Below are 13,112 nucleotides of genomic sequence, written 5' to 3' on the forward strand. Positions count from 1 at the left end.
CAGATAGAAGAAGGAGAAGTGGCTGGATCCAGAGATCCTACCAGTGGCTGGACAAAGCTGGACTGAAAGACAGCACAGAAGCACTAATCATCGCAGCACAGGAACAAGCTCGGAGCACAACATAAATAGAAGTTGGGATCTACCACACCAAGCAAGACCCCAGATGCAGGCTGTAAAAAGATGCCCCTGAGGCAATCCAGCACATAACAGCAGTGTGAAAGATGCTAGCAGGCAGGGTATGCATGGGATGCCATAACCAAGTTGCCGGTATAGCATATAGAAACATCTGTGCCACGAGTACTGCCTGGAAGTGCCGAGGTCAAAATGGGACATGCAACCAATTGTGGTTGAGAATGACCGAGCTTAGGTGCTTTGGGACTTCTGTGCTGTCTGTTTAAATATGATTCTCCACCTTCCTCCTGCTTATTTTATCTCATAATTTGGCATTGCCAAGGTTCCTATTCTTTCTTTTTATTTCATACATATGGCATTTGGTTTATGTGGAACAGGCAGTGAAATCTGATTGTTTTACCACATCTACTGGGGCAGTCATAAAGTTACCAGTACACTGCACTGGCATGCCCTTTGCCCAGGATCACCTTATAATACCTTACCCCATCTGGACCCTAAACAGCTCCATCTTAACAAGACCTTCTTATTCTCTTTTTTCTTTCTTTGCATTATATTGGTCAACACCAAAGCCACCCAGGATTTTTAGGAACATGAAGACTGTAAACATACATCTGTGCCAAAGCATAGAAAGGTGTATGAAACCTGCAGCATTAAAACTTAACCTACTGTAATTGTAATTTAAGTTTATTGATGACTTATGACCTGCTGCAATAGCAAAGGAATGCAGGGAGAGGTTTCATCAGCAGCTTTAGTGCTGCTGCTGCAGTGATAAACCCTTTTCCTAAGTAATCCTCCTCCTAACGAGTCCTGAACTGCAAAGAAACAAAGGTAGTTGCGTAATATAGGAAATCCTTGGATGTTTGTTTATTTATTTGTAATTTTTGAAATATAACCTGATTAAATAGATTTGACAGACATTAGACAATAATTTTATCTATATTATTTGTTTGTGCCATACATATGTATTTGTTGTGTAATTCTTCCAAACAATCTTAAATCCACTTGATGACAGTCCTCGCTATAACGAGTGTGCTGAAGACTCAGGCTCAGTTGTTGTCATTTTTTGTTTTTTTAAGAAGGGAAATGGGATTTATCACCATCATGAATCACAATTTATGCTATTATGAGTCAAACTGAATTCACAGTAACAAAAACCGTCACATAAGACACATGTTACCAATAGGTAACATCTGTAAAAGTTTCCCCATCTACCCATCTTTTCCCACCTGTTGTCCTTCTCTTGCATAACATTTGCCTTGTTCTCATCAGTCTTCAACCTTTTATAACATGTGACATGTGTACGTGAACATAACCAGTGTTTACACAGAGAACATAACATGTAATAATGTTATTGGTAAAGTATTATAAGATTAGCTGTGGAATAAGCTGACCACAGCAGGGTAATACTGGAACCATGCAGCGGCGTACGTGTTGGACGCAGTGGGCTTTTTCTCATATCTGATTGTTTACTATGACTTCTGGGAGATTTTAAGGGATAAAGTCTCAGGCCGAAGGCTTTCATGTGGCTTAAGCGGTGTTAGAATTTGGATGGGCAGATCTGGAGCTCAAATAAAATTGGTTGTGACGTGCAAGCTGGTTTTAGACACACATGGTAGTAGTTAGTAGGGTAACAGCTGACTGGATCTAGTGAAGGACACAAACAGTGATTCACCCTGTAAAGAATTCAAACAGGAGGATTAATGAAGCATGAAGAAAAAACACTTAGGCTTTTGTTGTTTTATTTATATACTCACTCACAGATTTGTTTTTTTCATAACATGCCCTGTTCGTTAAGGTTGAATTTAAATAGAGAGTCAGAATGTGTGATAGAAAAGGCAGGTATGTTACAAAGGTAAGGAAGTGTTATTCATTAGAAGCACAATTTCAAAAAAGACGGGCAAACAAAGCAGGACAAAAGGAAGAGAGGAAGGAAAAGTAATACAACGTAAAGGCCAAGACCATGGCATTGTTCTTTAACACCCCTTCAAAAAATATCTTGTTATTTCATAAATGTCAACTCTAACTGTGAATGTAGCTGACAAGAAAAATATTACCGCCACCTTGGCTTTCACTGATGCGGGGAACTGAGACCCTTCCATCCTCACCAACATCTCTGTATTGACCCCAGTGATGTCTCACCACTCAAGTTTCCCTCATATCAGGTAGCTGCTTTCAGATAAGTGGCTGATATGAGTGGGCGCCAGCAGCCCATCTCAGGGCATGACAAAGACCTGAATCAATAACAGCAGTGTGAGTGTGTGTAATTGAGAGTAGTGAGAACGGGCATGTCCAAAACCTGATCAGGGGAATATGCACTGGCATAAAGCCAGAAAACACACAATAATGTGGTCACTGTCCAGAGCAGCTATGTGTTGAATGCAGAGGTTTGCAGTTAACATCAGCTTACTAAAAATCTGCACATTATTAAATAAGTGTACAAAGTCTTAAAGGCATCAGGATTAGGATTTCTGGGATTTTTCCTGAGCTAGCTAGTGAAGCCAACAGCCAGCCAGGATGACACATTTCTAGCTTGCTAAATAATATCTTTATGTGATAATGCCTGTCCTGTTTCCTCGCCAATTAGTCATCCAGTCATTTGGGACTTTTAATACAACACCAATGGTTCATTTGACTTATTTAACCCAATTTACAACTGGTATTTACCTTCAGTGGTAACTAGTGGTTTGGCTTTATTTGCACTGCGAAAACTAAATATAGCTCATATCGCAAAGCTTGGTGAAGTAGTCCCAACATGATCTGCACAATCAAACATAACTGGAAGTAAATATTTAAAAAATACTGCATTTTTTCTGCGGTGAGATTGAGCCAACCTATTATTGTGGCTCCATGAGTGATATAGCCACTGCAAAACAACAGCTCAGCACAAAGTTGCCCATAATCCCTTTACTGTACCACAATGACTGCAGTTTTCTCACAGCCAGTGAATAACACTTCTTGAATCTGACTGACATCATTGTATTATCTCAGGGGAGTCGAGCTGTTACACAACGGGAACCCTACAGTCTTGTTTGCTGCATCTGCTGCATCTGTGTCTGTGGGTTTGTGTTCATGTTGGTGTGGTTATGAAGCAAGGTCATTTTGGGTCAGTGATTATACAATATTGTTACGGTAGAGGTTGAGCAGAGTAATCATAGGGAGAGGTCAACATCATTTGACCTTGTGTCATTAGTTGCATCACATCTTCCTCTGTGCAAATGTCCTGCTTGAGTGCTTGCAAACAGATAGACATTATCAGCTGTTATTCATTACAGCTGTTGACCTGTTGCATAAATTTTAATAGCATTTCCTTTTTTTCATGTTCAAATGTAATACTTTATAGACTTTTGTTTTTTATGTATGTTAGATGGCAAAAACCTTGTAAAACAGTTCGTAACACACCATATATGAGCGAAATGTGAAAGAGAAAATGAAGTGTTAGTGTGCTTCACATGAGGATAAGACATTGTCTGCTTGCTGTCAACAGGTGTTCACATAAGCCGGTTATGCAACAGTGGATGGCTTAGTAAACCAGATAGATGCGACTATGAAAGCCTTCTAGATAACTAAGCAAACATAGATATTTTTGGGTGTGATATGCAGATGGATATACTTGTGTGTTTTTGTGTTTTACTGACTATAAAGACCAAATGTGCACACAACCGAGGAAGGTTTAAAAATCATCAAAGGGGAAGATGTTGAGCCTTTTCTCCCCCTTTTATTTATTGTGCTGCGATAAGTTTAAGATACATTTCATAGTCTGTAAAAGTTACTTTTTTATTTTTATATCCCTGTGAATAAGTTGTTTTCTCAAACTGTTTTCTCAGGCGGTGAACTTCTGGCAAGTGCTCGTGATGAATGACGAGCACACAGAACGCCGATACCTGCTCTACTTCCTCCTGGGGTGGGGACTTCCTGCTTTGGTCATCATCGTCCTGGTCATCGTGTTACTTGGTGGCTTTGGATGGACCATACATGAAGTATATGGACTGGTGCAAGGCGATGTGTGAGTTAGCAACACATGTAAATACACACACAAGTGGTCTTTTTGAACTGATGGCATGTATCCAGTGAATTGTAAGTACACTTAGGAGAGTATTTGTTAAACTGGTATGAGTCATTTACAGTGATTTCAGTTTCTTTTTTAAGCTTAGGGAAATTCCACTTCAGACTAGGTAGAGCAAACAGAGTCAGTGAGCCTGCCCAATCAAATGACTGAATAAATGCACGTCTCATGTTTGTTTGCATGCCTCTCCCCACACTGAAAAACTTCAGTCTCGGAGGTGGAGTCTTTGAGAAATCACGCCATACAGAGCCTTATATAGCTGTTTCCCTTAAATTACCTAAAGCACAGAAACAATAGAAGAAATCACTGTGTACAAAAAACACGTACAAAGGTCCCAACGCAGGTGAGTTGCCTGTGTTCTTATGTGCATCCGTCTTCCACTCTTTCATTTGTGAACAAATGTTCAATAATAGTCAAAGAAGTATGAAGCTGAAACTCCTAAACCACATCTATAATAAGTCAGTGGTCTAAGGTGTGCCTGTTATCCTTGGGATCAAGTATCTGTGGGTGTTTCCTGTGGATGGGAGTGTGAAACAGTGAGTGCATACAGGAGAGATTTAAGGACATAGAGGAGTATTCAGTTTCCCAGGAGCACACCTTCCTCTTTGAGGAAATAAGGCAGCTTTTCACTTCTTTTCCTTCTCTCGCTCTGTTTCTCTCCTTCACTCTCTCCTCTTCGGTGTTAACAGCTAGTCTCTTGTTTTCTCACCACTCTACTTGTTTCAGTTCCGCCTTGCTTGCATACAAAAGTGTTAAGCTCACACCTTGTGTCAATAGACTTTGTATCTTTTAGACTGCATTCTTATATTAATTGCTTATGGGAGCACATTTTTTTACTCTGTCTTTTTGCTTTTCACTACTATACTTACGCTGTAGTAGAGAGATATGAAGATTTATGGATAAATAAGTGTAGAACGGTGTAAAGTACTGCATTACCATTTCCATGCCTCTATCGTGACCGTTGTGCTGGGACATACAGTGGCTTGCAAAAGTATTTGGCCCCCTTGAACTTTTCCACATTTTGTCACATTACAGCCACAAACATGAATCAATTTTATTGCAATTCCACGTGAAAGACCAACACAAAGTGGTGTACACTTGAGAAGTGGAACGAAAATCATACATGATTCCAAACATTTTTTACAAATAAATACCTGAAAAGTGGGGTGTGGGTAATTATTCAGCCCCCTGAGTCAATACTTTGTAGAACCACCTTTTGCTGCAATTACAGCTGCCAGTCTTTTAGGGTATGTCTCTACCAGCTTTGCACATCTAGCGACTGAAATTCTTCCCCATTCTTCTTTGCAAAACAGCTCCAGCTCAGTCAGATTAGATGGACAGCGTTTGTGAACAGCAGTTTTCAGATCTTGCCACAGATTCTCGATTGGATTTAGATCTGGACTTTGACTGGGCCATTCTAACACATGGATATGTTTTGTTTTAAACCATTCCATTGTTGCCCTGGCTTTATGTTTAGGGTCGTTGTCCTGCTGGAAGGTGAACCTCCGCCCCAGTCTCACGTCTTTTGCAGACTCCAAGAGGTTTTCTTCCAAGATTGCCCTGTATTTGGCTCACATTCATCTTCCCATCAACTCTGACCAGCTTCCCTGTCCCTGCTGAAGAGAAGCACCCCCAGAGCATGATGCTGCCACCACCATATTTGACAGTGGGGATGGTGTGTTCAGAGTGATGTGCAGTGTTAGTTTTCCGCCACACATAGCGTTTTGCATTCTGGCCAAAAAGTTCCATTTTGGTCTCATCTGACCAGAGCACCTTCTTCCACATGTTTGCTGTGTCCCCCACATGGCTTGTGGCAAACTGAAAACGGGACTTCTTATGGTTTTCTGTTAACAATGGCTTTCTTCTTGCCGCTCTTCCATAAAGGCCAACTTTGTGCAGTGCACGACTAATAGTTGTCCTGAAACTGCTGTTCACAAACGCTGTCCATCTAATCTGACTGAGCTGGAGCTGTTTTGCAAAGAAGAATGGGAAAGGATTTCAGTCTGTAGATGTGCAAAGCTGGTAGAGACATACCCTAAAAGACTGGCAGCTGTAATTGCAGCAAAAGGTGGTTCTACAAAGTATTGACTCAGGGGGCTGAATAATTACGCACACCCCACTTTGCAGTTATTTATTTGTAAAAAATGTTTGGAATCATGTATGATTTTCGTTCCACTTCTCACGTGTACACCACTTTGTATTGGTCTTTCACGTGGAATTCCAATAAAATTGATTCATGTTTGTGGCTGTAATGTGACAAAATGTGGAAACGTTCAAGGGGGCCGAATACTTTTGCAAGCCACTGTATCTTTCATATAGACCAGTTTATACTTAACCCCAGCTATGTGCATTGAGCATATTAAGGGATTCCCTCTTCTAATGGTTATCACATTATGAGGCAGTGAGTGAATGTAATGTCACTGTGGTTTTTTTAATCTTCATTGTGGGACATATGTGGTGCATCTTTAGATTAAAAGGAAGAAAACAAAAAGCCAAATTTAACATTGAATCCTCTCTCACCACCCATGGACAACTGCTCAGCAAAAGCATTAAATTTTGTTTTAAATGAGTCTTGTTTGAGACTGATTACACTCATGAATATTTTGACCCTTTTATAGTCTCAAGTTTCATCGTCGAAACTTTGGGTCTTGTGATCACATGATTTAAGTAAAACTGTTATCATAGAGTGGTAACATAGGATCTTACTGTGGTATACATTTAAAAGAAAATCCCAGCAGCGTTTGGATGAAAACCCTCCATAAAAGGCATGATTCACTTTCTTTCTTTTCCCTCAAGCCAAGAAATGTGTGAGTTAGACCCCTGGGTAATGTTTTTTTCATTCAATTCAGGAATCCCTGGGATTTCCCAGCCTTGTGAGACTTTCACTATAGTTAGAGGTCATCCCCCTAACAAGGCCCCAACAGTACAGCTGTCCATTTTCCACTGTATTTAGACTAGGGGCCTGGCTGTCTTTTTGTGACAGGGTGATCCAGCGCTTTATTTGGCATAGCTCATCTTATGTTGTGACTAGCATAGGTCCAATTATTTTTCTGTAATCACTTAAACATGCGGAAGTCCTGTCTGATTTGATGCTCCCACCAAACCAGAGCGTGAATATGTTTTGTGAAAAGGTTGAGGTCACATCAGTGTTTTTCTAGTTGTTTGGCAACAAATATCAAGGATGTTGATTTTCCCAGAGGAAAATCGCAGTTTTCTTTAATAAAGATAAACATGCCTGAAAGATCCTGAGACGGTAGTTCAAGAGGTTCACCGGGAAAACAGCATAGAGATAGACTGTATAATAAGAATAAGAATAATAAGAATAAGAACAACTTTATTTATCCCGAGGGAAATTCTTTTGTCATGTACATGCTCAAAGCAGCAGGAGAGACAGAGGAACAGATGAATAAGATATAAGATATACAATATATACAATAAGAATAGTGTACAGTAATATACAGAAGGAAAGTGCAAGACATAGTATCGGATAACTCTAACGAAGTAATATACATAACTATATCCTGGTGAATAAATAACTTACAATAATACTGACAATACCAACTTTTTATTGACATTTAAAAAAAAAATTGTATTACTAATTCTCCAAAGAAAGTTCTTCTTTACCTGTTATACAGGATGAACAGTGGAAATCACATGACCCCTATGGATATATATTCTTATAATTGCCGATGGATTTATCGGTGGTTGTGTCCGATGTGTCACAAAGCAACAAAGTATAAAGAAGAGTTGCGTTATGATTAAATTAAATTAAATATAGAGCAGTTTAATATGTTCAGTTTTTCCAGAAGTTATCTGTGAGATAGATGTGTTCTTTATGCTATGGTGACACAAAGGAACACTGTTTGGAAATAGCAGCCAAAATTATTGCAGCCGTGTGCAATGAACTTGCAATCTCACTCAGTCTTACCTTTGAAGTAGTTGCTTTAAAGATGCGGACCAGGTCAGTAACCACTTGAAGTCAATTTTTGTCTTCAAAGCAACTTTGCTGAGTCAAAATGGGAATAAAATGGCAAGAAGACTGAATGACAGAATGACAGAGTCAGTGTGCCAGCAATTTGCAACTGAATGGGGTCAAGCTGGCAATTTAATGCAATCTTTTTCATAATACAGCACTGAACTGTTATAAATAAGAAACAAAAAAGCAAACAAATGTGCATCTGTTGCCACCTATGAACACAGAATTTCAGATTAAACAGAAATATTTATTAACTGCTTATATTCAGAGTCTAGTCAGAACCTCACAACAGAAACAGAAATAACAAATAGTGACATAGTTGCTGCAAAATGATGATTTAACTGCAAAACGAGAAACATTTTGCTCTTATACAGGACTATAACTACAATACAACCAGATGGTAACCAGCTATGTCAAGTCCCCCACTCCAAAGAGATGTGTTGCAGAGAAGTTGTACTTAGAAAAGACTGACTCAGGTTAATTGCAACATGTCGCCAGTCTGTCTGCTTTTATAAATTAGACAGCAGTTATTTGCAAACCTTCACTAATCTGTCTGAGAGTAATTGCAGTTGGTGTGATTTGGACCCTGACTGTTTGCAGATAAGTTGCCTCCCACCAGATAACCCGTGCAGTCACCTTGCAGTCAAAAGAAACAGCTCATAGGTTGAGAGTGTTGCATGTTCAACCTCTGGGGAACCTGCTTGTTGCTGCAAGTACTTGAAGTTGTTTACAGAATGTAAAAATAATTCAGTGCAATCATCAGACAACTACAGATTTTTTCCTAGTTGCAAGATGGCTTATCACAAGTTTTGTAAGTCTGTCTTTCATCTCTTTCATCTTATTTTTCTTATCTTCTAGGTGCTTTATCCCAAACATCTATGTAGCTCTGTGCACGGCAGTGCTGGTGCCTCTCATCTGTCTTGTTGCTGTGGTGGTTGTATTCATCCACGTCTACCAAGTTACTGAGCAGTGGAAGGCCTACGATGACATTTACCGCGGACGGACTAACAGCACAGGTAGAAATCAAATATGTGACTACGCACACAAACACACACAAATATATTAATGTATGCATAAGCAGAGATTTGATTATTTTACCACTTGCTTTTACCACAAAGAGATCATGAGAGTTACATCTGCATTTACACTCAGTCACACCCAATTTCTTTCTTTCGTGGACATGTACAAACACCACTAGGATGTCGCTCTGGAACAAAACTACAAACAACATACCCTTATTTTGGGCAGAAGTTTTCATCCCCTATTTTCCAGTTTGCTGTCTCTCCCTGCTGTTGTCTCTGTCTGCTGGAGACAAAAACTGATTCAGGGCTTTTGCAGAAAGTGCAAACTTTCAGTTATCTAACACACACAAAAACACCCATCAGTACAGTGTAGTAATACGCATGCAAACTTGTACATTTCCAACTTGTAGATTATTCTGAATTCTTGTTTGCACACACACATCCATCATGGATTTATGACCCGCATGAATCAGCTCTGTTTATACAGTGCAGTTAGTCCCTTTGGCCACACATGAAGATCCAGCCAAACCACTTTACTTGCTGATCATCGGGGCTGCAATCAATGGCCATCAGTGGGAATCAGCAGGCTTTAGCTTGTTTTGCTCAGTCAAGGCTCTCCGGTGACAAAGCCGGCAAGCAGCTTGCCCTGTACACTGTGCAGGAGTGTTGAGGCAGTGTAGATGCTTTACTGAGTTGCAGGTATGTGTGCATTATTCAAAAAGGAACAGTACTTTCTCATTCACAAACCAGGCTGAGGCAAAAGGCCAGCCTGTAGGATTTGTACTTCACATGAGCAGTTTTTTGTGAGGAAAGCGAAAGAAAATAGAGTAAATCGGACAAACATTTATGTTTGAAATATGATACTGTAATGTGTGATGATTCACAATAGCCTAAACTTTTGACCTATAATATACATACATACACAATTGTACATATCTACATGCACATATAAACATAACATGCACACAAACACACTTTAGTGCACATTGTGCAGTGTTTGCAGTGTCATCCACTGTTGTCATGTCTAAAGTCCAAAGAAGAATAAAACAATTATGGGAGAATATATTTATTGCTGTAAACACAGGCTATCCTTCTGCTCATTTCCTGGAATTACTTAAAGGTTGTATGAGTTGACTTAAAACAACAGGAACTGAACCCTGCACTATGCAGCAGCATGACAATCATGACAATCAATAATTATCCCTATTATTTGTCCACTGCTTGCAGGCTCTGTGTGTGCTTCTGCAGTAATCCAAATAATAACTATTCATATTAAGCACTTAGAGTAAACTCAACCTTGACTTTCCCAGCCAGCTGAGATTCGTGCAGAACCTGCTGGACTGCTGATGCTATTTTGACAATGAACGCCATGTGCATGTTTTCAAATTCCTTAGTGAAGCAACAACTGATGAGATAAGCTAACAGCTAATCTGTGTCTGTCTGTGTGTTTGTGTGCCTGCGTGCCTGCGCGCGTGCATGCAAGATTATGAGAACCGCACATGTAAAATTCACAGGGTTGTGTGAAATATAGCAGAACTTCTGACGTCAGTGAAATCAAGGAAGTGCGTCGGTGGGCTTTCATTTATGTTCCTCCCAATCAACAGATTTGAGAAAGTCTGGAGTTCTGCCAATGCAGGGCAGCGAATAATAATAAACGAACTAAAGGTACAACAGTGCATATCAGAAGCACAACAGTGAACCCTTATCTTGTGTTAGAAAGACTTTATGTTCTTGTGTTGCGCAAGTGACCAGACTTTAGGTTGAATGAATAACTATTATTGTTCCAGTTTTATGGCACTTAATGTTCCCTGGCTCCACTTTTAGCATTGATTGGTCAGCAGCGTGGAAACACAAATAAATGATGGATAATGTTTAATTACTTAATATTGTTTTATTTACTTTGTGTGTTTGAGTCTGTGTTGCTGCTTTATTTGTATGCTAGACACGTGCTTATATTTGTTATATCTTCATTAGTAATGGCCTTGAAATGCACATCCTTATTTAGACATTGTACTTTAACAGCTGATTGTTTTTATCGTCTTGTTTTTAGTATTATTTTTTTCCTTTGGTCGTTACTCCTAGCTGTAACTAGATGCACTCAACACATGCTTACTCCTGCTTGTTGTTATTACAGCTGGTGACTTCTCTGTGACCTTAATGTCAGCACGATCTCGAGTTTCTTTCTGGTTGTTTTCCTTCTGTGCATGCTCACTTCTCAGTTTGTCTTCTCACACCAAGAACGCTGCTCTGGTCAAATTTGAACTTGAGCCTGTCTGCTTGCCTGTGGAGGAAAGCAGCGTGTGTTTGTTGTACAGAAAGAAAGATAGCCATGACATCATCGAGCTTCACTGAAACACAAAGCTTTTGCAGAGGATTGCATATGAATTCATGTCTGCTTATACATAATATGAACACACACACACACACACGCACAGCCACACAGGCTCTTTGCTTCTACTTAGTGGTACAAAGCCAAACAGTCAGTCAGCATTTTGCAGTTAGTCTCAACTCGGCTCTGGGAACCTGTTCTTACTGTGGGAGCTCTGCCCTGTCCACAGACAGGAATGTGCTTACATGGTTGGAAAAAGTCTAACCAGGGAGGGAGGAGATGGAGACAGATGTGCAAGACACACTAAAGCCAGAGAGAGAGAGAAAGAAAGAAATGGGAAAGATAGATGATAGAAATTGATAGACGGAAGATAGAAAAAAGTTGTTATTTAACCTACACGTGTTTGTAGACAGTTTGTCCACATAAGGCAAACCGAGATGAAGTGTGAAATAATAATGCATCAGAGGCCGTGACCAAGGCCGACAGCGAAGAAAGCACTAAAAAAGTATGATAGAGCTAAATAAATAAAAATACTGTGTGATAAGGAGCAGAAGTTAGAGCAGGGTGGAAATGACAGTGTGGTGGATGTGGCACCTAAGTGAGGGGTTTTTGTGCAAACCTGGGCCCGTGTCCTGTGTTTCCATCCTACTTGTGAAGAGAACTGTACACTCTGTCCTACATAACACCTTTCATGCAGACTGTAAGGAGAGTGACTCAACAGTGTAATTTTGAATCTGATGTTCCCTTCAGATCATCGTAAAAACAGCTTTTACGCCTCATGTAGCTGTAAAATTTATTATGTTTATCTTCTGTGACCCTGCACTTTTCACTTCAAGACACACACACACACACACACACACACACACACACACACACACACACACACACACACACACACATACACAGCATCAAAGGTATTGTGAGCCTAATGAAAATGTCTTTTACATTCTTTGAAAATGCAATGTGGAGTTAGTTATTAATCTAATGTTTCATAAACAGATCAGTACTGTAATCAAAACCAGTTTCTTTCATCTCCGGCTACTTGCAAAAGTGAAGCCATTCTTCTGTTTCAGAGACTTTGAGAGAGCTAGCCGTGCCTTCATTTCATCTCGCCTCGATTTTTGTTGACACCTGAGTGTTTACTCAGACGTCAGTCTGTCATCAGTTAGCCGACTGCAGCACGATTACTAACTGGCAGAGCAAGCGAGACCACATATCTCCCATACTAGCATCCTTACACTGGCTTCCAGTCAGTTTTCAAATTGATTTTAAGATTTCATTATTCGTTTTTAAGGCATTGCACAGGTTAGCACCCTCATACCTTTCTGATCTTTTGAACTGGTACACTCCTCCAAGATCATTGAGGTCTGCGGATCAAATGCTCCTAGCTGTCCTAAAGTCCAGATTGAAGCACAGAGGAGATCGGGCCTTTGCTGTGACTGCTCCTAAACTGTGAAACAAACTGCCCCCTCACATCAGGACCTCCCCAACATTAGACAGTTTAAAAACCCATTGTTTTTGTTAACCCACTTTATTCCTTTGCTTTTAAATCAGAATGAGTTTGTACTACTTTTATTTGTCTTTTTTCTG

General features: G+C 39.9%; 1 protein-coding gene across 4 annotated transcripts in view; it reads left to right on the top strand.

The window, feature by feature from the left end:
• The window catches only part of adgrv1 (adhesion G protein-coupled receptor V1), a 112,230-nt gene that overhangs the window by 82,946 nt on the left and 16,172 nt on the right, over positions 1-13,112 (top strand). For all 4 annotated transcript variants that reach the window (XM_063488944.1, XM_063488947.1, XM_063488945.1 and 1 more), the window contains 2 exons: positions 3,957-4,135; positions 9,030-9,187. In XM_063488944.1, the coding sequence (XP_063345014.1) occupies positions 3,957-4,135; positions 9,030-9,187 (337 nt within the window). The remainder of the gene's footprint in view (positions 1-3,956; positions 4,136-9,029; positions 9,188-13,112) is intronic.

This window comes from Pelmatolapia mariae, linkage group LG12 (genome assembly GCF_036321145.2).
Source record: "Pelmatolapia mariae isolate MD_Pm_ZW linkage group LG12, Pm_UMD_F_2, whole genome shotgun sequence".
NCBI classification, from domain to species: domain Eukaryota; kingdom Metazoa; phylum Chordata; class Actinopteri; order Cichliformes; family Cichlidae; genus Pelmatolapia; species Pelmatolapia mariae.